Source organism: Rhincodon typus, chromosome 28 (genome assembly GCF_021869965.1).
Source record: "Rhincodon typus isolate 14 chromosome 28, sRhiTyp1.1, whole genome shotgun sequence".
NCBI lineage: Eukaryota > Metazoa > Chordata > Chondrichthyes > Orectolobiformes > Rhincodontidae > Rhincodon > Rhincodon typus.
The window spans coordinates 6,567,138-6,594,009 of NC_063359.1; the positions used below are offsets into that span (position 1 = coordinate 6,567,138).

Genomic DNA, 26,872 nt, shown 5'->3' on the forward strand with positions numbered 1-26,872 from the left:
ATATGCTGCTGCTAAATGAGTGTCAAGGTTTGTGGAGATAACTTGAAAACAAGAAGTAGTGAGTAATAATCATTGCATTATTATCTAAATCGTGAGTAAATGGACACTGGGGCAAACAATTTGGGAAAGTCAACAGCAGCTAAAATAAATACCTGGGAAGGAGAGATTCTGTTTCATGGGTCACTCTTATCATGTAGTTGGACAGGAAAGAACTGTGGCACTGGGGTGTCTACACTTGAACTGGGCTGCAATCATAGTGTTTGTGGATAACAACAGAAGTAAATAAGACTTTGAACTAATAACACGGGGGAGGAAGAATGGCATTGTGAGAAATTATGGTAAATTAATGTTTACAAATGTGAGTGAAAAAATTCAAAGGATGAACTAAAGGAAGAAGTAAGGATTGCACGAACTACTAGAGATTGGTAAAGTTATTTTGTTTTATTCATTGATGAGCTGTGGGCATCACTGGCTAGGCAGCATTTATTGCCCATCCCTAATTGCCCAGAGAGCAGTTAAGAGTCAACCACTTTGCTGTGGGTCTGGAGTCACATGTAGGCCAGACTGGGTAAGGATGGTAGTTTCCTTCCTTAAACGACATTAGTGAACCAAATGGAGTTTTGTGACAATTGACAATGGATTTGTGGTCATCAGTGGACACCAAAATTCCAAGTTTTTTTGTATTGAATTCAACTTCCACCATCTGCCCCAGAACATTACCTTGGTCTCTGGATTAACAGTCCAGTGGTAATACCACTAGGTCATCACCTCCCCATAAAGATCAAATAACTGTCCAAAATAAAGAGAAGGGATAAACAATGTAACTCCTTGATAGAGCACTGAATTAGAGAGTTCCATCTGTAACAGGCTGTTTTTTCCTGACATTCCCATACAGATTCAGATAGCTCACACAAAAAGTTTTGCACATGCGCACTTTGGGAAACACTGTGCTCTCCCCACTAAAAACATGGCAGTGTCTGAGTAAAGGCAATAAATATGAGTGAACAGGATGGAATGGTACCATTAGTGCTACTGGCAGGGGTGCTCATGTGCATTTGATATGTCCGTACAGAGATCATTTCAATTCTATTTGTAGTAAGGATATCTAAAACATTGCCCCATAGAGAACAAGGTTGGCAACTGAATATTTCGGGCTGTCACTCATTGAGGAAGCAAGGAGAGGAGCAAAACACTGTGGAGGCTTTGATTAAAGAGCCATCTAGACTCGAAACATTAGCTTGCTTTCTCTCCACGAATGCTGCCTGACCCGCTGTGATCTCTAGCACTTTTTGTTTCCAATACAGATTCCAGCATCTGCAGTAATTTGCTCCTACACTATGAAGGGTAGCATTATTAAACCGTTCATTCAAAAATGTTACAGAAGGAGAAGATATAGATTAGTTAAAGGTAACATAATAGCAGAAGCATAAAAGGATGTAATTATCAGTGTGATAGACATGGGATCCAAATGAATTGATTTAAAAGACAAAAATGGATCTGTCACCTTAATAACAGTATGTACAGAACACCAAGAGGCAGCAAGGAACTGACAGAAGAAATACGTAGGCAGAAAGAAAAACATAGTAGTAGGCATCAAACAATTTCCCGGGAGTGTTCAACTAGTCCAAATAAATAGGCGAGCGTAAATAGCGAAATAATAGGAATGAATAGAACTTTTACATGCTGTACCTTTCAGGTTCAATATACAAGCATTACAAGAGAAGAATCTTGTGACCGCTAATGAACCAGACAGATAGGAAATGTAACAACAGGGGAACATCTCAATAGTTGCAATCACAAAAGTCTAAGGTTCAAGATTAGGATTAAGAAACTTGGAGACAGTAAGGACTGCAGATGCTGGAAGCTACATTGACCTGAGGATTGAGAAAGACGTCTGCAGGGCAAGGACTAAGGTAATAGATTGCAAATGTAACAGTTGTTGTATGCCAGAGAAGGCAAATTGGGAGGAAAATGTAGAGAAGGAATAACAGTCAGGATCTTTTGAGGGATAATCTATATTGTTTTACTTAGAATGCTGGGGATTATCTCAGCTATTGTGATGGAATTTTTCAGAGTTGTCAGACTGTGAGCAGGGTTTTCTAAGCAGGTTTTTGGGGTGTGGATTGGCAGGAAGTCTCCTCAGTGAAAAGGAAGCTCATGACAAAATAATTTCCTTTTCAGTGTTCAAGTGACAAAGCATCAGCCAGGCAGAGAATAACCTCAAAGAAGAGCTGTTTGATTATTGAGTTAACATAGCATGGCAGAGATTTACACCCTACTGGCTGGCCAGATTGCTTGTTTATGCAGTTTTCTGCCATTTAGGTAATGCGGGTGGATTTAGGGATACGAAAAGACGTTTGAAAGAGATCAGTTTTTCTCAAGAGGGGTCTAGGCCCGAAACGTCAGCTTTCCTGCTCCTCTGATGCTGCTTGGCCTGCTGTGTTCACCCAGCTCTTACACCTTGTTATCTCAGATTCTCCAACATCTGCAGTTCCTACTGTCTCTCTAACAGCTGATAACCCCATCCAGTTAACAGTGCAATTCACATGTTAATCGCAACACTAAGTTCTGAGTGAGACAGAAGGAGAAAAAAATGCATTAAATTCAGTAAAAGCTCCTTAAAAACCTGATTACCTGGAGACTAGCCCCTTTTTTACTGGAAATGTTCTATTTCCTTGAGAATGCGACTTGCTCTTGCGTAAAAGACATGTATTCTGCATTAAACAGATGTTATGGCACTTTATTCCATTGAGGTGACAGCTTCAGACTAAGTGACTTGGATGAACTGTCAGGAAATCAAACACTTTTATACATGAATTCCTTTCAGATTATACAGAAGGATGATACAAGGATGATATGTACTAAAGTAGTCTGTATGCTTGGGGGAATAAGGGTATCAAGAAAGCAATGACAAAACACGGGAGGAGTAACAAATCTCTGGGACTAAGTGCAGGGTAGTCGTTTCATCAATGGCCAATATGGGATTTTGGTCTGGTTCTACACAGTTTATCAGTGAGTTTCAGGGGAATGAACATGCACTTCCGCAGCACTGGAATTAATTATTCTGAGAATGCAAAGCCAAAAGCCAAATTTATTTTTCTAAATTTTTTTCCTTTAGAATTTGTATTGGGGAAGGCGATGGCCTAGTGGCATTATCACTGGACTGTTAATTCAGGGACCCACGTATTGTTCTTGGGACTCTGGTTCGAATCCTGCCACAGCAGATAGTGGAATTTGAATCGAATAAAGATCCAGAATTGAGAGTCCAATGATGAACGTGAATCCATTATCTCTGGTTCTCTAAAGTCCTTTAGGGAAGAAAACTGCCATCCTTACCTGGTCAGGCCTACATGTGACTCCAGGCTCTCAATGTGATTGACTCTTAACTGCCCTCTGGGCAATTAGGGATGGGTAATAAATACTGGCCAGGGCAATGACGTTGTGAATGAATTTAAAAGAACTTAAGAATCAGTACCTAGATCTTTGTCCATAAGATGGCAGCATAAGTGGCAACTTGTAAACTTTTCACTGTACTCACTTGAGTACATGACAATAAAAGTAATTCTAATTCTACATTAAAAACTGAAAGAACTGCAGATGCTGTAAGTCAGCATCTGGCAGCATCTGTGAAGAGAAATCCGACTTAATGTTTCAATTCTGAGGAAGGGTCACTGAACCCAAAAATTTAACTCTGATTTCTCTTTACAGATGCTGCCAAACCTGCTGAGCTTTTCCAGCGACTTCTGTTTTTGTTTCTAATTCTACATACCTGTCCAGCTTCAACACATTGACTGAAAGTCTCTGTGCATCTACTGCTTAGTTGTCTAAAAAACAAAATGAGTAGGGAGACATATGAGACAGATTATTTCATTATGTGCTCATTGCTGCCTGTTTATTTGATACTGGTTAGTTTGCTAGACGTTCATGTTTGATGTGATCATTTATGGGACACTGATGATTGTCATGCAATTATTAAATGATTCTCAATTAATCATATTAATCATTACCATTAATGATAACATTACATGCACAATGCTCGCCATGCTGACTGAACCTCCCATCCTATCTTCTTGCAGAGGAAACTCGTGGGATAGAGGAAGAACCGAGCCATTTGCCCCTAGTGGTGTGCATTGACAAGCTGACCAAAGTCTACAAGACAGGAAAGAAGCTGGCCTTGAACAAGCTAAGCCTCAACTTGCATGAGAATCAGGTGGTGTCATTCCTGGGACACAATGGTGCTGGCAAAACCACAACAATGTGAGTTCCAGGCTCTTTTAAAAAAATAGAAAAGAGCTTTTATTATTTCCCCAAAAGGGTAGTTACTCTTTGGTCAAAACAGTGCAGTCACAGAAACTTTCAGCCAAACTTGCACGAGGAATCATTCAAAATTAATCAACATCAGGTTGGAAAAAAGAGGTTGAGAGCGTGTTGCAGTAAAACATTGCAGTGCTCCCCGGTGACTTTGGAATTGCATCTGAAGTAGTTGAATGGATGTCGGGTATTTTGGTGGTTTCTAATCAACGTGGCACTTTCAAGCTAAGAATAAATATGTTAGAAGTCAAATAAAAACATGCAAAGAAAACACGTGGAAAACACTTTGAACTGGTTGGTGCATTGCTATTTTCCAGGTCTATTTTGACAGGACTGTTCCCACCCACTGCTGGCTCAGCCACAATTTATGGGCATGACATTCGAACAGAAATGGATGAAATCCGGAAGAACTTGGGGATGTGCCCTCAACACAACGTTCTGTTTGACAAACTGACAGTCGAGGAGCATCTCTGGTTTTACTCCCGCTTAAAGGGGATGGCTGAGGATGAAATTCGCAAAGAAATGGACAAGTAAGCTTTACTGATTGTTTCAACTGAGATGGGCAGAGTGCACTGCCTTTCTCTACTTCCACTGTCCTACAGACCACAATATGAATTCAGTTGTTTTACCGAGTTACTGATGTGGTTAATCTTCTCTTCGTCAAGTTTAAAATGAAAAAAAAATCACAATCCAGGTTTCTGATCACTAGTATAAAATTATCATTTGGTCATAAGAACTTGTGTATTACTGAAAAAAGGCAGTGTTCTGTTGACACCTACAACTGTGGGAAACTGCGTGTCCTCTAATCCGGAAATGCGAGAAAACACAATTCCAGGCTCCTTACATCATTGAGTAAAAATTCCAGGAGATAGGCAGTGATGAAGGGTGAACGCGTGGGGAAGAAAGCAGAGGAGGCTCTCTCTGGTAAGTGTGTGGCGAGTTGACTTCTAGGACCCAAGGGCACAGCCTCAGAGTGATGGGATGACCCTTTAGGACCAAGATGAGGAGGAATTTCTTCTGCAAGCAGGTGGTGAATCTGTGGAACCCATTGCCGCAGAGGACTGAGGAGGCCAAGTCATTGAGTGTCTTTAAGTCAGATAGATGTAGGGAGTGTCTTTAAGTCAGATAGATGTAGGTTCTCAAAAAATGAAAGAACCATGGATGCTGTAAATCAGAAACAAAAAAACAGAAGTTGCTGGGAAAGCACAGCAGGTCTGGCAGCATCTGTGAAGAGAAATCAGAGTTAACATTTCGGGTTCCGGTGACCCTGAGGAAGGATCACCGGACCCAAGATGTAGGTTCTTGAATGGTAAAGGGATCAAAGGTTACAGGGAAAAGGCAGGAGAATGGGGTTGAGATACATATCACCCGTGGTCGAATGATGGAGCAGACCCGAAGTGCCGAATGGTCTAATTCTACTCCTACATGTCATGGTATCTGTCCCTTCTTGCCGCAGACCCTGCCCCACTCCTGTTCATGACCCCCTTATCCTGTCCTGAGCCACATTGCCCTGTCGTCCTCATCCCATTTAAATACCTGAAGCTGAACCCATTTTGATGCACGTGTGTGCATTTGAAGCAGTGCATAACACACATGTACTGTTGTCAGTGAACACAGCCCTGAAAAGAATAGTCACACTTTGTTGAAACTTTTTGTCCTTCCCTCATCAGCTCAATTTACAAGAATGCCAATGTAAAGGGAAAGTAACGTACGTTATACAAGAGGAAAATGCTGATTGGTTGGAAAGTGAACCTTGGTTGGGAGAGGTGTTCCAGTGGAGAATGCACCTGAATGCAGCACACGGAATATGTACATGCATTGTGCATCTTTCACCTCAACAAAATAGGCTTCAGCCATTCCCTGGTTCGTTTCTCAGGTTAACGCCTCAGTGATCAGTGCTAACTTGCCTGATTTAAGAGAGTTTAACTGTTAACTGTCAGCTGTCATCTAAATGGTGCATTCAGCATGGCAGAACCTCTACCAATCAGAAGCCAGTCAGCAGTGTCGCAAGCAATATATACAGGTAGTTCTCCTATAACGCAATAGTTGCGTTCTTGAGTGACCTCGCGCTACGGAAAATCATGCTATAGAAAATCGCCATACAAAAGCACGTTATAGGGAAATCACTATAGCTGTACAGCAGAAAGTTCACGTTATCCAAACAGTGTCCACGATTCATCAATCGCATTATAGCCAATTCGCGTTAACGAAGCACGCGTTATAGCAGAACTATTTGAACATTGTTTTCCCTTTGCTTTGGCATTTGTATTGAATTGTCCAAATGGGTACTAGATGTAAAGCTTTCACAATTTTTTTTCCAGCACTAAACAGAAAATGATTGGATAAGTTTTTTGTTTTACAGTAAATTAATGAAGATGACAAGCTTGTTAATGCACTTAGTTTGTCATATGAAAGTATAACTGTTTGCTCTTTAAATAACCTAAAATACGCACGCACCAGATAAGGAAGAAAATAACAGATTTCTCACTGCTTTGGGATAAAGCCATTTGGGCCAATACATCTTAGTTTTTGAAGGCAAAAAGCATAAAGTTTGAAATGTTCAGATGGTTATCAATCTGGAACTCTGGCATTTGTAAATGGGTGGTCACGAAACACAAGTTGTCTCTAGGATCTCCTGCCCAGCTCCTCAGCCATGCATTCATCTGCCTTATCCTCCTGTTTCTACTCTCAGTAGTGTGTAGCGTAGGGAGTAATCCAGATATTACTACCCTTGAGGACCTATTTTTTAACCTCCTGCCTAATTTCCTATATTCTGTCTTGAGAACCTCATCCCTTTCTCTTCCTATTGTCGTTGGTAACTTCTGCTGGTCACTCTCCACCTTTGAGAATATTCTGAATCCTCTCCAAGATATGCTTGACCCTGGTACCAGGGAGTCAGTACACCATTCTGATTTCTCGCTTTTGGCCACAGACATGTCTTTCTGTGCCCTTGAATAGACAATAGTCAGAGTAATGAGAGTAGAAATAGGAGGATAGGGCAGATGAATGCGTGGCTGAGGGGGCAGGGATTCGCATTTTTAGATCATTGGGATCTCTCCTGGGGTAGATATGGCCTGCCTAAGAAGGATGGATTGCACCTGAATTGGAAGGAGACTAATACCCTAGCAGGAAGATTTGATAGAGCTGCTCGGGAGGCTTTAAACTACTAAAGGGAAGGGGTGGGAACCAAACAGATAGTGAGAAAAGAAATGACTCTGAGGATGGTACGGTAGAGAAGAGGAGCAAGTTAAATAGTCAAGGCAGGCAAGAGCAAGGCAGAGAACGAGGTAGGACTGATAAACTGCATTTATTTCAATGCAAGAGGCCTGACAGGTAAGGCAGATGAACTCAGGGCACAGTTGGGAACATGGGACTGGGATATCATAGCGATTATAGAAACGTGGCTCAGGGAGGGACAGGACTGGCAGCTTAATGGTCCAGGGTATAGATGCTATAGGAAGGATAGAAAGGGGGACAGTGGAGGAGGGGGTGTGGCACTTTTGGTTAAGGATAACATTCCAGCTGTACTTGGGGAGGATATTCCTTGAAAAACATCCAGGGTAGTTTTTTGAGTAGAACTGAGAAATAAGAAAGGGATGATCATCTTATTGGGATTGTATATAGACTCCCCAGTAGTCAGCGGGAAGTTGTGAAGCTATTATGTAAAGAGATCTCTCATATCTGTAAGAATAATAGGGTTGTAATTGTAGGGGATTTTAACTTGCCGAGCATAGACTGGGACTGCCATAGTCTTAAGGGATTGGATGGAGAGGAATTTGTTAAGTGTGCCCAAGAAAATTTTCTTAATCAGTATGTGGATATGCCTACTGGAGAAGGAGCAAAACCTGACCTTCAGTTGGGAAATAAGGCAGGATACATAACCGATGTGTCAGTGGGAGAACTTTAGGGTCAGTGATCGTAATTCTATTAGATTTGAAATAGTTATGGAAAAAGATAGACCTGATCTAAAAATTAAAGTTCTAAGTTGGATTGAGGACAATTTTGACAGTATTAGGCAAGAACCTTTCAAAAGTTGATTGAGAGAGGCTAAAAGAATGGGTGGAAAGTGGGAGGCCTTTAAAAATGAGATAATGAGAGTCCAGAGACAGTATGTTCCCGTTAGTGCGAAGGGCAAGGCTGGCGGGTGTCAGGAATGCTGGATAACTAAAGAAATTGAGGCTCTGGTCACAAAATGTCAGGTACAGACAGCTGGGATTGAGTGAATTCCTAGAGGAGAATAAGGGCAGTAGGAGTACATTTAAGAGGGTAACTAGGAGTGCAAAAAAAGGACATGAGATAGAATTAGAATTAGAATTTGCTTTATTGGCATGTACTCAAATGAGTATGGTGAAAAGTGTATAAGTGATCACCTGCAGCGTCATCTTGGATAAAATGGTAACCTAGGTACAGCTTCTTCAGTTACACAGATCTTAGAAAACTAGAGCAATAACAAGTCCAGCAATGCAGAAATAAAAGTTCAGGACAATAGTCTTCTAACTCAGACCATGCTGGCAGATAGCCTTCAGTCCTCACCAAGCCTTGGCCCCGGACCATGCCGGGCTTAACCTCCAGGTTCATGAGGCTGGGAGATTGCTCTGGAATCACCTTGAGACCAGGAGTCTATGCTGAGGCCATGCCAGACCGGGAGGACCCTCCAAGTCTGTGCTGAGGCCAGGAGTCGACCGGAGGCCAGGAGAGAAGAAGAAAGAAAAGAACACAAAAAAAAAAGAAAATAAAATGGGCGGAACATATTAACTCTAGCCTGAAGCATCCTACTCTGCTGCCATCCGGAAAAAGATATCTTTGGCAAATAGGGTTAAGGAGAGTCCAAAGAGATTCTACAAACATATTAAGGGAACAAGAGTAACTGGGGAGAGAATAGGGCCCCTTAAAGAGCAACAAGGGCATCTGTGTGTGGAAACACAGGCAATGGGTAACGTACTAAATGAGTATTTTGCGTCAGTATTTACTGTGGAGAAGGACATGAAAGCCAAGGAACTTTGGCAAATAAATTGTCCATATTACAGAAGAGGAGGTGCTGGATGTCTTAAAATGCATAAAGTTGGATAAATCCCCGGGACCTGATCAGTTTTACCCTAGAACTGTATAGGAAGCCAGGGAAGTGATTGTGGGGCCCCTTGCTGAGATATTTGTATCATCAATAGCCACAGGTGAAGTGCTGGAAGACTGGAGGTTGGCTAATGTGGTGTCACTATTTAAGAAAAGCAGTAAGAAAAAGCCAGGGAACTATAGGCTGGTGAGCCTGACATCAATGGTGGATAAGTTGTTGGAGGGGATTCTGAGGGACAGGAATTACATGCATTTGGAAAGGCATGGACTGATTATGGAGACTCAACATGACTTTGTGCATGGGAAATCATGTCTCACTAACTTGATTGTGTTTTTTGAAGAAGTGACAAAGAAGATTGATGAAGGCAGAGCAATAGAGTTACCGAGATGGACTTCAGCAAGGCGTTTGACAAAGTTCTGCATGGTAGACTGGTTAGCAAGGTTAGATCACATGGAATCTAGTGGAGCTGGTCAACTGGATACAAAATTGGCTCGAATTTAGGAAACAGAGGATAGGTGGTGGAAAGTTGTTTTTTGGACTGGAGGCATGTGACCAATGGTGTGCCTCAAGGATCAGTGCTGTGTCCACTGCATTCTGTCATTTATGTGACTGACTTGGATGTGAATATAGGAGGTACGGTTAGTAAGTTTGCAGATGACAAATAAATTGGTGGTGTAGTGGACAGTGAAGAAAGTTACCTCAGAGGACAATGGGGCCTTCATCAGGCCCTGGGGAGTGTTGCCAAACAAAGGGACCGAGGGGTGCAGGTAGACAGGCTGGTGAAGAAAACGTTCGACATGCTTGCTTTCATTGGCCAGTGAGTTGGGACGTCATGTTGCGACCGTACAGGACATTGAATAGGCCACTTTTGGAATACTGCATTCAATTCTGGTCTCCCTGCTATAGAAAAGATGTTGTTAAGCTTAAAAGGGTTCAGAAAAGATTTACAAAGATGTTGCTAGGGTTTGGAAGGTTTGAACAGTAGGGTGAGGCTGAATAGGCTGGGGCTATTTTTCCTGGAGCATCGGAGGCTGAGGGGTGACTTTTATAGAGGTTTATAAAATCATAGAGGGCATAGATAAAGTGAATAGCTGAGGCCTTTTTCCCAGGGTGAGGGAGCCCAAAACTAGAGGGCATAGATTTAAGGTAAGAGGGGAAGATTAAAAAGGGACCTGAGGAGCATCTTTTTCACACAGAGAGTGGTGCCTGTATGGAATGAGCTGCCAGAGGAAGTGGTGATGGCTGGTATAATTACAACATTTAAAAAGCATCTGGATGGGTCTATGAATAGGAAGAATTTAGACTGTTATGGGCCAAGTGCTGGCAAATTGGTCTAGATCACTTTAGAGATAACACAGTATGGAGCTGGAAGAACACAGCAGGCCAGGCAGCATCAGAGGAACAGGAAAGCTGGGTCAGGACCCTTCTTCAGAGCCTCCTGCTCTTCTGATGCTGCCTGGCCTGCTGTGTTACTTCAGCTCCACATTGTGTTATCTCTGACTCCAGCATTGGCAGTTCTTACGATCTCTAGATCACTTTAGGATATCTGCTCAGCATGGACAAGTTGAATGAAGAAGGGTCTAGGCCTGAAATGTCAGCCTTCCTGCTCCTTTGATGCTGCTTGGCCTGCTGTGTTCATCCAGCTCTACACCTTGTTATCCCTGAATGAAAGGTCTGTTTCCTCTATAACTCTGTGATCCTGTCTTGGCAGATGCATGTTCTCTAGCAAATGTTGTACCAATGGTTCTTTCAGATGTTCTTCGAGAGGGCAACCCAATTTCATAACTAAGATGCTTCAGAAACAGGAGACTAAGACGAACAGAAATCCAAAACCATCCCCAAACCCACAAAATACTGTTCAAACATAACAGCCATAAACCACACTTGTAAAGTAGTCAAGTGCTTTTGCTGACATGAGTTCAAGCAGTTAAAACAAGAAATCACCTGGAACCATCTGGTTACAACCCTAACTTACAGGTGTTTACAGACCAAAATGGGACAAATGTTAACTCTTTGAATACTTCGTTTTTTCCTCTTACTTGACCAACTTGTTTAAGAGTATGAAATTTCTGCTGAATGAGGTAGCAAAAGGCTTGACGTTTTCAAGGGTTTTATTGTAAATCTACAGTTGAGTACAAAGCCCTGTTTCCACCTTTTCCTTCCAGCCCATTTCCACGACAAAAAAGCTAACTCCCCAGTGGGGAAGTACCCAGCACTGACCAAGTTTAAATTTTCAAATTATCCAATTAACCCACAACAAACACTACCCACCAGGGCAGTGTGGCCATAAGGAAAATCAAAAAGGGGAGGAAACGAGGGAGGGGACTAAATCAAAATGGAGTTGGTGGGAGAAGTAGCATACTCTAGCTCCAATGGTACCCACTTTCCCCTGAAAAGTATCCAGATTATTTTTCTTAAAACAAACTGTTGAGACATGTTAAATTATTTCCTGGAGTAGGTGAGATTTGCCCCCAGGCCTCCTGGCCAGAAGTAGTAACACTACCAACTGTGTCTCAAGAGTCCTTAGTACCCAGGTTCTTTTGTTATTTAACCAATTTTTCTAATCAATCTGTTCAGAGATGTTATTGCACACCTCTGGAGCAGGTGGAACCTGGTCTCCCAGTCCAGAGTAGGGACACTACCACTGCGTCACAACAGCCCTTCATACCCAGCTCTAAAATACAAAGTCGAATGAGCATCATGTGGTCCCAGTAGGGTTGGTCTGTTTGCTCACAGTGATCTGCATTTCTAACACCGATACCAGTAGCCACTGTACTGTCTTCTCTGATTGAACTTTACTCTTTGATGTGCTGCATATCAGAAATTTAATTTACTTTCCCCTTCTTTGTCAATTTTAATTTTGTGTCACCTACAAAACTTGTTGTGCACTCTGTGTTTCTGCGCCTGAAGTTGATGAAGTGAATGTTAGCAGAAAACTAAGAGTCTGGTTCATATTTGAATGCTTATAATTTTGTTTTACCCACTGTTTATTCCATGCTTAGAATGATCGAAGACTTAGAACTCTCCAATAAGCGGCATTCTCTGGTGCAGACACTATCTGGTGGAATGAAACGCAAACTATCTGTTGCCATTGCATTTGTTGGAGGATCCAAAGCAGTTATTTTAGATGAGCCCACAGCCGGGGTTGATCCATATGCTCGGCGAGCAATCTGGGACCTAATCCTGAAGTACAAACAAGGTGAGTAAATGCTTAATGCTAATGAACTGAATAATTCATGACTGGCTATGATCTGAGTAAGAGCCAAACAGAATGGCAGCAAACTGAAAAGTCATTAGCAAGACAGAAAATAACTGAGGAAATCAAATCTGATGTAGTTTGGTATGACGCACAGTACTCATAACAAACTGGGCGTGTCCCTGTATGCTGATATTCGTATATTCCATGGTACACCAATATTGCATTAAGCCCTAATACACCGTCGGTCTTCTTTGGCACCAGCAAGGTAATGGGCAGATTTGAAGGCAAAAGTGGAAATTTTAAGACTGAAATAGACCCTGACTGGGAGCCGATGTCAATCTGTGACCACAGGATGATGGATTAGGTGCACATTTCACAAACTAGACTACAGCCTGCAGGGTTTTGGATAAACTCAAAAGTCCGTGGGGAGAAAAACTGGCAAGGAAAACATTGGAATAATTGAATCAAGAGACAATGAAGAGGTAGATAATGGTTCCAGCAGCTCGCTGGTACATTGCTCAGTGTGCAGTATTGCCATATCCCACAGTATATCACTATTGGTACAACCATCAGCATGCTAAAGTTGATGCAGATTTTTGTTTGCCTGTACTTGATTTGATTTGATTTGGTTTGGCTTTTTATTGTCACATGTACGGGATGCAGTGAAAAGTACTGTTCTGCATACTATCCAGACAAATCATACCTTATACAAGCACATCAGGGTAATAGTAGAACAGCATGCAGAATATAGTGTTACAGGTGCAGAGAAAGATCAGCTCTAATAAATGAGAGGTCTGTTCATAAGTCTGATAACAGCAGTGAAGAAGCTGTTCTTGAATCTGTTGGTACTGCCCGATGGTAGAGAGTATAACCAGGATGGGACGGGCTTTTGATTATGTTGGCTGCTTTCCCGAGGCAGTGAGAAGTGTAGACAGAGTCCGTGGAAGGAAGGCTGGTGTACGTGATGGGCTAGGCTGCGTTCACAATCCTGTGTAATTTTTTGCGGCCTTGGGCAGAGCAGCTGACATACCAAGCTATGACGAATCTGAATAGGATGCTTTTTGTGGTGCATCTATAAAAATTGGAAAGAGTCATTTAAGACATGCCAAACTTACTTAGCCTTCTGAGGAAGTAGAGGTGTTTGGTGTCCTTTCTCAACTATAGTATCGATGTGGATGTATTGTACCTCTTCAAGTATTTGAGTGATACTCCATTTGTCACTGGTCAAGTTAGTGAGAATGAAAAGGGATCCCCTGAAAACAGGGAAAAAAAAACTGGCACTGAAAAGAAATCCCAAGCAGAGCACTCAAAAGAAAATTCATTTTTTGCTGTGTTACGAATTTAACTTTCTAATAACCGCAGGCCGGACAATCCTTCTGTCCACACATTACATGGACGAAGCTGATCTTCTGGGAGATCGCATTGCAATCATCTCACATGGGAAGCTGAAGTGCTGCGGGTCACCTCTGTTCCTCAAAAGCACCTACGGGGACGGCTACAAGCTAACTGTGGTGAAAAAGCAGCCTGACTCTCAAACTAGCCCAGGTACGCAACTGAATTCTGCACATTTATATGCTCCAAGCCTGCTAGTGAAGGGTGAAGTTAGAGACATATCCTTTTCTTGATGCAGGTTCATTCACAGAATGCATCTCTTTGCCTCCTGCCTGCTAAGCCAGTGTCCAAGTAGGCTCTCTTTATACTGATATGAAATGACCGACTAAAACTCACCGAAGTTAACTAGCGATAGCCTGTTAAAGGGACGCAGACTTACTTTATAAATTATTTTAACTGAGCCCATTCGAGCACGTTATCATCGAATCACAAAATTTAATGCAAATAGAGGCCAGTCAGTGACTTGGTGTGAGGGATTGAGTGGTAAGGAAAGGCTGGATAGGCTGGGACATTTTTCACTGGAGTGTAGGAGGTTGAGGGGTAGAGGTTTATAAAATAACGAGGAGTATAGGTAAGGTGAATGGCCGTTGTATTTTTCCTGAGTTGGGTGATTTCAAGACTAGGAGGCATAATTTTAAGGTGAGAGGAGAAAGGTTTAAAGAAGACATGGGGCAGTTTTTTTTTTTTTTTACACAGTGGTTCGCGTGTGGAATGAACTTCCAGAGGAAGTGGTGGACATGGGTACAGTTACAACATTTAAAAGACATTTAGATAAGTACATGAATAAGAAATGTTTGGAGGGATATGGACCAGTCACAGACAAGTGGGATTATGGTCGGCATGGAGTGGTTGGACTATGTTTCTGCACTGTATGACTCTATGCTGCCTTTTCCCTGTGGCCCTACACATTATTTCTATTGAAGTGATCATCTATTGCCCCCTTTAATGCCTCAATTTAGTTCATCTCCAACATACTTCGAGACATGCACTCCAGATCCTACCTACTTGCTGCATAAACTACTTTTTCTCCCCATCTCATGTTTGGTTGTTTTGCAAAGCACTTTATAAACTGTACCCTCTGGTTCTTAATCCTTTCTCAAGCAGGAACAGTTGCTCTGCCCTGCGTCCTTGTGTCGCCATTCCTTGATTCTCATCCTGACCACCTATTCCACAAATCCCTCATTTAGCCCTACTATCACTCAAAAACTTGAATCAGCCTGTGCATGAGGTATATAAAACAAAACCAGGATGTATTTTTTCATCTAAAGGTTAAAATACGGCTAGAATTGTTATCATCCTTGTGTGATGTGGGAAGTAACACATGGACCAAGGGCATCAGCATTAGGTCCCCCTTGCTGGAGCCTGTAATTGCAATGAGCATGAGGTTGTAGACCTGCTCGCCAAGCCAGTGGGTTTGGTTGCAAACGGTTTGTCACCGTGCTAGGTAACATGGTCAGTGTGCCTATCTAGTGAAGCTTCACTGGAGGCGCACGGACAGTGTTACCTAGCGGGATGATGAAATGTTTGCAACCAAACCCACCAGCTTGGCGAACATGTCTACAACCTCATCCACAAACCAAGCTACAAATCTTCTCAAAAACTCCAATGAGCATTACAAGATACATTTTGTAATTTCCTGTGTGAACTGATTGGTGCTATTTTGGAGCAGCAACTACCACACAGTCCCATGCCTGACCCTCTGATCGATGGCCTATTTTCCATTCCCTGAATGTCTAACTTTGGGTCTCTTCCCCTTCCCAGACTCTCCAACCTGCAGTCCCTTCTCTCTCCCCGACTTATCTCGACTTATGACTACTCCTCCTTCAATCCACTTTCTGACTTGCAGCTGGATCCAGGACCATGGCTAAGCTGATGGACTGTAATGTTGAATTTTTAACTTTGTTTCTTTATTTTTCTACTTTATACCTAAACTGTTATACTTGTACATAAGATGGCATTGGGAATAGGGATGTTATACACTTTTCACTGTACTCCCGTATCCCTGTACTTGAGTACGCATTACAATAAAATCTAATTCTATTTCTAATTCTCCCATCCCTCACCCCCACCCCCGTCACTGAACCTCCTGCCCCTTGACCACTGTCTCACCACTTGCATCTCTGAAACCCATGTTTCCAGTGTTGCAGAAGAGCTGAATTGGGCTGTTCCTGTCAATGTTTTGTTTTTAAATTCAACTCTGAAACCTTCCCTTCCTGCCTCTTGCCACTCACAGCAAGGATTCTCGAGGGGAAAGTGGTGAGTTGGAGCATTTCAAAGAAATGGGTTAACCATTGTAGGAATTTAGCAATGTAATGTATTTCAACATACAGATTCTAAGGTTCTAATGTTTATTTTCCGGTAAGAAAGGTTTGAAAGAGCCTGACTCCAGTTTTGACATTGCTGCACTTGAAATAATTTTTCATGAACACAATCACAGCTGTAAGTGAGGACTTGGTATCCAGAAGGTTTGTAATGCATTAGATGTTCGTTCTCCATTTTGTCTGTTTTAGATTCTGGCCAAGATCTCAGCCCTTCATCGGGCTCTCCCTGTTTGGAGACCAAGGTCAGCCAGTTTATTAAAAAATACGTTGTGTCCACCATCCTCGTCTCAGACACCAACACAGAGATTTCCTACATCCTGCCATCAGAAGCTGTGAAGAAAGGATGCTTTGAAAGGCTTTTCCAGGTAATGATGACTCCACCTTATCATTGTTATAGTAATAGGAAGGTACGTTGTCATTGTAGAGAACACTTGGTCTATGTTCTTTCCTGAACTGGCATTTACTGCATGGGGAGGATGGGACAACAATTTTCCAGACCATTTTTTTCTCCTTTCCCCATTTTACTTTTTAAAATTCATACACTGAATGAACACATCACTGGTGAGACCAGCATTTATTGACAATCCTTAATCACAGCTGAGCTGCCACATTGGAAACACATGAGTGGCTTGCTGGGTCATTCCAGAAAGTAAGAAAGAGGCAACCACACTGCTAAGAGGAATATTGGAGCAGGAGTAGCTCTTTCAGCCTACTCCACCATTCAAAAAAATCATAATACATGTGACTGTGGTCTCAGCTCTATGTATACCATCATCCTTAACTCCCTTGTCTATCAATAATCTGTCTAACTTAGCCTTGAATCAACCTTTAATCAACTGAGAGATCCAGCCTCCTTTATCTTCTGGGCACAGAATTGTACACTCTGACGGCTTTCTGAGAGGAAATAATTCTCCTCATCTCTGGATTAACAGGGAAACCTTTTATCTCAAACAATTCCTCCTAGTTACAGTCTCTTTGATATTTTTTGAATATCCAGCACCTATCAAGATTTTTTTATGCTTCAATAAGATCACTTCTTGTTCTTCTAAGAGGATATTTTCAAATCTTCCACTTAAGCTAAGCCCTTTGTCCCAGGAGTGATTAAAGTGAACCTTCTCTGAATTGCTTCCAAAGCAATTATATCCTTTCTCAAATAAGACCAGAACTGTACACAGTGCTACAGATGTTGGAGAAATGTGGGCCAGGAGCAGGTAGGTTTAGTTTAGGATTAAACTGTGCACAGTGCAGCAGATGTTGGAGGGATGTGGCCAGGAGCAGGCAGGTGGGATTAATTTATTTTGCGACTATGTTTGGCATGGACTGGTTTGACCAAAGGCTATGTTTCCATGCTGTATGACTCAAGACTCTATGTGGTCTCATGAATGTCCTGTATAGCTGCAGTGAATCTTCTCCGTTCTTATTTTCTTACAATGAACATTTGTCTTCCGTATCACTTGCTATATTTGCATGTTAACTTTCATTGATTTGTGTACTTGGACACCCAGTTCTTTCCAAACCACCAAGTCCTCCAGTCTTTCTCTATTGAAGTCATATACTGCTTTTCCATTCTTTCTGCCAAAGTAATCAAGTCCACATTTATCTATATTATACTCCATCTACCAGAACTTTTGCCCACCCACTTAAACTATCTATATCCTTTTGTAGCCATCTGCCTCTTCCTGACAATTGACCTTCCTGCTTGGATTGATGTCATTGGCTAATTTAGTTGGCATATATTTGATCCTCTAATCCAGATTATTGATATTGATTATAAATAGTTAGTGACCAAGATGCCAATTGAGGCAGTCCACTGTTTACAGCTTGCCAGCCCCACAAAAGAAACTCAGGAGTACGTTATCAACACCTCTGCCCTTTCTCTGTTTTCAATTTCCAGTTCCCTGGACTCTTTCTCTTGAGGGCCAATACTAGCTTTAATTATTCTTTTCTCATTCAAATACTTATAGAAACCGTACTGTCTATTTGTATATCACTCACTAGCTTTCTCTGTGCTCTGCTATCTGCCTATTTATTATCTTTTTAGATATTCTTTAAAGTCAGCATGATTATTTGTGTATGTTTTTTAAATGCCCCATTTATTTCTTTCTGTACGCTCAGTCCAATGGTATAACTACTGTTAGAAGGCCTATAAACGTACACCCACAAGGGACCTCTTACCTTTAATATTTTGTTTATTTCTATCTGAACTGACTCTTTCAAGTTAAGGTCATTTCTCAGAATTGAACACATGCCTTCCTTAATTAACAAAGTTACAACATCGCCTTTTCCCAACTTTCTGTTGTCCTAAAATGGCAAATACCCATCTACATTCAGATTGCAGACCTGGTCATCATTCAGTCATGCCACTGTAATGTCTATCAAGTCATACTTTTATGTTTTCATTTATGCTAGCAATTCATTCCATTTATTAAAATGTTGGCAAGGGCCTTGAACTTTATGGCTTTTATCTGCCGATGCGTTCTTGTGTTCATATGTTCTGTCCCTTCCTGTTACGTTCTGGCAATCATTACCTAAGTTGCTTTGTTATTTTCCCCTTTACCATATTTCCCTTCACTTTTGTTGTTCTTTCATGGGATGTTGGCATCGCTGACAAAACCACCAACTTTTACCCCATCCATAATTGCCCTTGGATTGATTGGCTCTCTCAGCTGTTCCAGAGTGCAGTTAAGAATCAACCACATTGCTGGAGTCAGAGTCACATATAAATCAGACTGGGTAAGGATGGCAGATTTTCTTCCATAAAGGCCATTAGAGAACCAGATGGGTTTTTACAATAATTGACTGGTTACATTGAACTGCTTTGTTGATTCCAGATTTTATTGGATTTGAATTTTGCCATCTGTCAGGCTGGGATTTATTCCCACAAACCTAAAGAATTCTGAATTACTACCACAGCGATAACACCATCCCAGTTGATCCCTTCCCCTCATTATTTAGTTTAAAGCCCACTCTACTGCCCTAGTTATACGATTCGCCAGAACACTTGTCCCAGAAAGGTTCAGGTGTAGGCTGACCCAGCTGTACACGTCCCATTTTACCCAGTGGTGGGGCCAGGAACTATTTCTCTTAGACCAGCCTTTAAGCCACTGGTTAATTTCTCTAAACTTATTTACCTTGTATTTATTCGTTTGTGGCTTAGTTACGAATTCAAAGACTCTTACCATTTGAGGTTTTTCTTTTAAATTTAGTCCCTACTTTTTTTTTTATTCCTTTAGGAGATGCTCTTTATCAGTCCTGCCAATGTTGTTGGTACCTAAGTGGATCATAACCGTTGGATCCTCCCCATACCATTGCAAATCCTTCTGTAGTCCAGAGCAGATATCCTGAGCCTTGGCACTAGGTTGGCAATGCAAATGCCTGGACTCTTGTTATTGGCTGCAGAGAAGCATATCTAGCTGCTCTGACTGTGTCGTCCCTATTACAACTAAATTTTTATAAACTGCTCTGCTTGAATGATTTCCTGTATGATGCAATGGTCAGTTTGCTCATCTATCCTGCAGCTACCATTTTCATCCTTGCCAACTGTAACAAACCAGCGTTTACTCGACAATGTGGAAAATTGCCCAAGTATGTCCTGTATACAAAAAGCAGGATCAATACAATTACGGCTAACAACTACCCCATCAGTTTACTCTCGATCATCAGTAAAGTGATGGAAGGTGTCATCAACAGTGCTATCAAGCAGCGCGTGCTCAGCAATAACCTGCTCAGTGATGCCCAGTTTGGGTTTTGCCAGAACCACTCAGCTCCTGATCTCATTACAGCCTTGGTTCAAACATGGACGAAAGAGCTGAATTCCAGAGGTGAGGTGAGAGTGACAGCCCTTGACATCAAGGCTGCATTCAACTGGGTGTGGTATCCAAGGAGCCACTTGTATCACTGATATCAATGAGAATCTGAGGCAAGCTCTTCACTTGTTGCAATCATACCTGACACATAGGAAGATGGTTGTGGTTTTTGGTGGGTCACCTCAGCTCCAGGACATCTCTGCGGGAGTTCCTCAGGGTAGTGTCCTTGGCCCAACCATCTTCAGCTGCTTCATCTATGATTTTCCCTCCATCATAAGGTCAGAAGTGGGATGTTTGCTGATGATTGCACAATTTTGAGCACCATTCACAACTCCTCAGATACTGAAGCAGTCCATGTTCAAATGCAACAAGATTTGGACAATATCCAAGCTTGCGCTGACAAGTGGCAAGTGACATTCATGCCACACAAATGTCAAGCTATTACCATCACCAATAAGAGACAATCTAACCACCACCCTCTGACATCAATGGCGTTACCATCACTGAATCCCTTACAGTCAACATCCTGCGGGTTACTATTGACCAGAAAGTCAACTGGACTCGCTACATAGGCACAGTGGCCGCAAGAGCAGGTCAGAGGTTATAAATACTGTAGCAAGTAACTTTCCTCCTGACTCCCAAAGCCTGTCCAACATTTACAAGGCATAAATCAGGAGTGTGATGGAGTACTCCCCACTTGCCTGGATGGGTGCAGCTCCAACAACACTCAAGAAGCTTGATACCATCCAGAACAAAGCAGCCCGCTTGATTGGCACCATATCCACAAGCATCCACCACTGACCCTGAGGAGCAGCAGTGTGTACTGTCTGCAAGATGCACTGCAAAAATTCACCAAAGATCCTCAGCCAGCACCTTCCAAAGTCACGACTACTTCCACCTAGAAGGACACGGGCAGCAGATACATGGGGTCATCACCACCTGCAAGTTCCCCTCCAAATCACTCACCATTAGAAATATATGACTGTTTCTTCATTGTCACTGGGTCAAAATCCTGGAATTCCTTTTCAAATGGCATTGTGGGTCAACCCACTACAGTAGAACTGCAGTTGTTCAAAAAGTCAGCTCATCACCACCTCCTCAAGGGCATCTAGGGATGGGCAATAAGTGCTGGACCAAGCCATTGACACCCACAAATGAACTTATAAAAAAAAGCCTGTTGGACAGTTGCAAAGGCTGAGGTTCTTGCACCTCCTGAATCCCCATACCTGCCTCACTTACAATCACACTCTCCTATTCCTGAACTCTAATCAAATCTAAAGATCCTAAGCTAAACAGTATGAGTGCCTTTTGGAATGAATTCAACAGCTAACTTTCACCCTTCCTGATGCATTACATTGTCTGCATCTTAGCCTCCAGCTCATAACTTTTGAGTCAAAGTTCCACGCACAGGCAACTCTTACTGCAAACATGTTTGCCCTGGGTCACACTGGCATTAAGAAGCTCCCACATTCTGCAGTCACAACACATCACCTCCCTGTCATCTATAATGTGACTTAGTTTAATTTATTAATTCATAATGAATGAATCCAAATACTCCCAATAAGCTTTATTATCACTGGTAAACTTAAATACTAATGAAGTCTAACAACTACAAGTAAATTTACTGACCTTTTTGAAAAATAGAATGAATGAGTAAAATTCTCACCAATTGCTTATCCATTTTTCTGCGATGTCACCATTTTTAGTAAATGTGGTTGAATGTTCACCGAGTGAAACACCTTTCCAGCACCTGCTCTCCAGACTGTGATAAAGTTAGGAAAAGAAGGAACACAATAAAAACCGAAAGAATTGCGGATGCTGTAAATCAGAATGAACACTTCCCACCCCCACCCCCCAACCTTACTTACCGACCTCCAAGATTCAGATTCTGTCACATGTTCTACTCTGAGTCATTCATAGGTCAGACCTGCTGAAGACCTAGTTGTGTTTTTACACCAGTTTGGCAGATTCGTGGCCATGATAGCTGACACTTGCTTTTTTCTTATTCCAGAGATACTAAATTAACTGAATTTTAAATTTTCCACTGCCGTGGCAGAATTTTAACTGAAAACTCCAGTTCAGTCGTCTGAGGTACTGCAACACAAGTCTAGTAATATAACATCCGTTTGGACTAGACATTGGCTAAAACTCCCTATTTAAACAGACTGTTAGCTGTGGTCACTGTTTAATGGATGCTGTAATGCACTGTTTAAATAGACGCCTTGCTGTAATGCACTGTGGTGGCCCTGTGATCTGCGGCAGTAATACTAAGCTCATATTGATACGCTTCTGGACTTCTCCATCCTTTGGAACTTGAATCTAATTTTGATCAGGACAAGCTTGAGTCACCTGAGAACATCAATTAAACGAGGTATAAAGTGGTCACGTACTAAATCAAGGGTCGGTAAGGCTGGAGGACGAACCTTACAGAAGTAATATAATTGGTTTGCATTCCTTCCATTTTGAACATTGATGTAGTCCAATAGCACTGCAGGTTGGAGTGGGTGAGATTGGCCATACACTGGTGATACTTTGCTTATACAGTGGATGTCTCCAAGACCTGTGTGGGATGTTACCTTTTATATCTCGGCTGCGTTATTGTTTTAGAACTTAGAAGACTAGGTAAGTTGAAATGATCGTTTTCCTTGATAGGCCCTGGATCTGAACCTGGAGGATCTGAATTTGACTAGTTTCGGTTTGATGGACACCACACTGGAGGAGGTGTTTCTGAAGGTTTCTGAAGAAGATCAGTCATTGGAGAACAGTGACATAGGTAAATATGAAAGAACAAATGGGAAACGTTTTTCCTTGTCGATTGGTTAATGCATTACATTTAATCTCAGTTTGGTAATAACAGTTACATGGCATCTTGTTGAAACAAAGATAGTTGTAAGTAGCCAGATGACTTCCAGATTGAATCTGCAACATCCATTTATAGATCATCTTCCCTGCAGAAAAATGTTCAAAGGTGCTATGTGAAGAATTAAGTTAACTAGGGGGAAGTCCAGCCTTGACTGTATATTAGACCAGCTTTAAATTTATATTTTATCCCCTGAATACTTTCTCCTTCTGTGAAACCTCTCCATCATCTTGATGATGGTGATATAGATACTAATTTGTCCACAGCTATCTAAGGCCTGAAGGTTTGTTCAGGGAGAAGGAAATTGCTTTTGGAGTGCTGGATCTGTGGGTCCTGTCCCAGACATGCCCCTACCATGCAGTTGCTGACTTGCCCACTGAGCTGGTGAGTTTGTTTGCAGATGTTTTGTCACCATACTGGGTAACATCATCAGCGCACCTCCAGCGAAGCGTCAGTGTTCTGTCCTGCTTGTTATTTATGTGTCTCGGTTTGCTAGGGTGGGTGGCATCATTTCATCATTTCCGGGATTGTTTCTTAGTGGTTGGTATATGGAGTCAAGCTCTATGTGTTTGTTAATGGAGTTGCGGTTTGAATGCCAGTCCTCCAGGAATTCTTGTGTGTGTCTTTGCTTGGCTTGTCCTGGGATGGCTACATTGTCCCAGTCGAATTGGTGTTCCCTCTTTGTCCGTGTGTATTGAAAAGAGTGATAGTTGGTCATGTCTCTTGGTAGCTAGTTGGTGTTCGTGAACCCTGAGGCTAGTTTCCTTCTGGTTTGCCCTATATAATGTCTTTGGCAGGCTTTGCATGTTATCTTGTAAATAACGTAGGTCCTGTTGGTTGAGGTTGTTGGATCCTTTATTCTCGTCAGTAGCTGTTATTGTGTGGAATGACAGCCCTTCCTGCCATCCAACCAAAACTATGGATCCATTATGTGGATAACACCTTTGTCATTATCACATGCTCTAAACTGGAGGAAACCCGTCTACTCATAAACAACATCATCACCGGCATAAGATTCACCAGGGGAGAGGAGAAACCAACAGACTTCCATTCCTGGACATAATGGTCAAACGTAAGGCCAATGGTGAGCTCCAGACCAGCATACACAGGAAGGCTACCCGTACAGATCAGGTACTCAACTACAATAGCCATCATCTCAATACCCACAAACAGAGCTGTATCAAAACACTGTTCAAGCAAGATACAACACACTGCAGCATCCTGGAGCTACACAAAGTCGAGGAAGAAAACCAATACAGCGCGTTTAGAAACAACGATTACCTGAAAAGCGTAGTCTGTCGATACCTAAACAGCAGACCACAACCGGAAGGCACAACATGTCCAGAGACACTAGTCACCCTACCATACATTAAGGACATATCTGAAATGACCACCAGATTACTCTGCCCCCTATGGATCATGGTAGCCCACAAGCCAGCAGCTACTGACGAGAATAAAGGATCTGACAACCGCAACTAACAGAACCAACATTATTTACAAGATACCATGCAAAGCCTGCCAAAAACATTATATAGGGCAAACCAGAAGGAAGCTAGCTTCAGGATTCACAAACACCAAATAGCTACCAAGAGATATGACCAACTATCACTTATTTCAGTACACTTGGACAAAGAGGGACACCAATTTGACTGGGACAATGTAGCCATCCTAGGACAAACCAAGCAAAGACACACACAAGAATTCCTGAAGGCCTGGCACTCAAACCGGAACTCTACTAACAAACATGTAGAGCTGGACCCTATATACCAACCACTAAGAAACAAACTTGGAAATGATGCCACCCACCCCAGCAAACCGAAACACAAATAACTAGCGGGACAGAACACCGACGCTTCACCGGAGGCACACTGACGATGTTACCTAGTATGGTGACAAAACATCTGCACACCAGCTCAGTGAGCAAGTCAACAAATGCATCAACAGGCCAAGGTTGACAAATCTTTTCAAAACCTTGATTCCCCTTTTTGCAAGGTGAAGGAGGAAGCAGGAGTAGGTTATGATATGCACATGTTAAAAGTGCAGCTGCATTCAATCCATTCAGTTCTAATTTTTGAGAGTAGGAAGTCTAAAACACGTGTGTATTTTAGACCCACCAGGGGCAGGTCTAAACATGCCGAAGTTCTTTGGAGAAGTCGAAAACCTTTTTTGGAGGAGTAAGGTACTCTTTTGAATAATGCCCCAGGACACTTTTCATTGAGATTATCACAGGATCCCGACAGTGCAGATAGAGACCATTTAGTCCATCAAGTCTGCACGAAGTCTCTGAAGAGCATCTCACCCAGACCCCAACCCAAACTCCCCCACCACCATAACCTCACATTTCCCATGGCTAATCCACCTAACCTGCACATCCCTGGACACTATGGGCAATTTAGCATAGCCAAGCCACCTAACCTGCACATCTTTGGACTGTGGAAGGAAACCAGAGCATCCGGTGGAAACCCACGCAAACCCAGGGAGAACGTGCAAGCTCCACTGACAAGGTCACTCAAGGCTAGATTCGAACCCGTGACCCTTGTGCTGTGAGGCAGCAGTGCTAACCACTGTGCCACCATGCTGCCCTTTAGATACCCTCTAAGATAGTTAAAGGTCAACATAAATGTGCATAAAAAGTACATAAATTCATTGGAGTTGCATATCGGAATAATGAATGTATCTGGTCTGATACTTGACTCTTGTACCACAAATAACTCTAAGTCTGAAGGTTGCAAGTGCTAAATCCATTCCAGAGAAATAGGCATAGAGTGTAGGCTGGAAATTCAGCACTGAGAGAATGCTACACTGTCAGTAGCGCTCTCTTTCAGATGAAACCAAGGATGTGTGTGTCCTCTCTAGCACACACAAAAGATTGTGAATAGAAACAGGGACCATTCCCTTGGTGTTAGGTGCAACATTTATCCCTCACTTTAAAAGTTGTTATCTGACCACTTACCTTACTACTGTTTGTGAGGGCTTAATGAGTGCAATATGATCTTGTGTCACTGTGACCCATAAATACTCAATCCCCTCTTGCCCCACCAAAAAAACATGTCAAAATGTCACAAAAACAAGATGAAATCATAATAAAGCTACATGTCAAGTGGAAAATATTGTCTCAAAATACACAAGGTTTCTCTTTGTTTTCTTGAAGATGACAAAGATTCAGGGAAAGAAGCCTTGCAGACACCACATACGGAGAATGAAAATGGTCGCCAGAAAGACATCCGTCCACAAGAAGGTACAAACAATCTGAAAGTGAACATGAGCAATTTGGTCACCTGTGCAAGGCTAAGCCAATCCCAGTCCTCTGTGCACTCCTCCTCATCTGTTGGTTCTGTCCGAGGTGATGAAATGGGTGGTTATTCCGAATTCTACGGAGACTACACACCGCTCTTTGATAACCTGAATGATCCAGACAACCTCAGTTTACAAGGTATGGGAAAAGCCAACGTTGAGATCAGCACCATGTTTTCTATATTTAAAGAGGTAGGAATTGGTCAAGGGGCATCAGTGTTCATAGTTAACTGTATGGATTGAATAGTTAACTGTTTCATTGTTTCACTTCTGATTACAGTACTCCAACATATTTTTGTAGAAGTGTTGAAATCAGAGCCACATGTACAGTGAATTTATTCCATTGTTGGTTTTGTTTTAAAACCCTGTTTCGGAGTGTGAAGAGCACCTGTGCCAAATAGTCCATTGCTCCGGAGTGGCCAGTGTATGAAATGACTCTAGTTAGAGAGAGTATCCAGCTCTTCTTCTTCACTTCAAGGGATGGACAACAGCAATCCCCACATGAATAAAAGGTTGTGTGCTTGCAATGAAGTATTGAGTATATAATTTTAACCCATAAAAGCAGTTGCATGCATTTCAACTCTGTATTTTTAGCTTGGGAAAATGCAATTCTCAATG

At 42.1% G+C, this 26,872-nt stretch overlaps 1 protein-coding gene across 1 annotated transcript in view; it reads left to right on the plus strand.

The window, feature by feature from the left end:
- abca2 (ATP-binding cassette, sub-family A (ABC1), member 2) overlaps positions 1–26,872 on the plus strand; it is a 402,151-nt gene that overhangs the window by 277,160 nt on the left and 98,119 nt on the right. Inside the window, exons 13-19 of the mRNA XM_048613349.1 lie at positions 4,077–4,257; positions 4,629–4,841; positions 12,385–12,581; positions 13,944–14,126; positions 16,484–16,659; positions 22,753–22,873; positions 26,112–26,393. Coding sequence (XP_048469306.1) covers positions 4,077–4,257; positions 4,629–4,841; positions 12,385–12,581; positions 13,944–14,126; positions 16,484–16,659; positions 22,753–22,873; positions 26,112–26,393 — 1,353 coding nt within the window. The remainder of the gene's footprint in view (positions 1–4,076; positions 4,258–4,628; positions 4,842–12,384; positions 12,582–13,943; positions 14,127–16,483; positions 16,660–22,752; positions 22,874–26,111; positions 26,394–26,872) is intronic.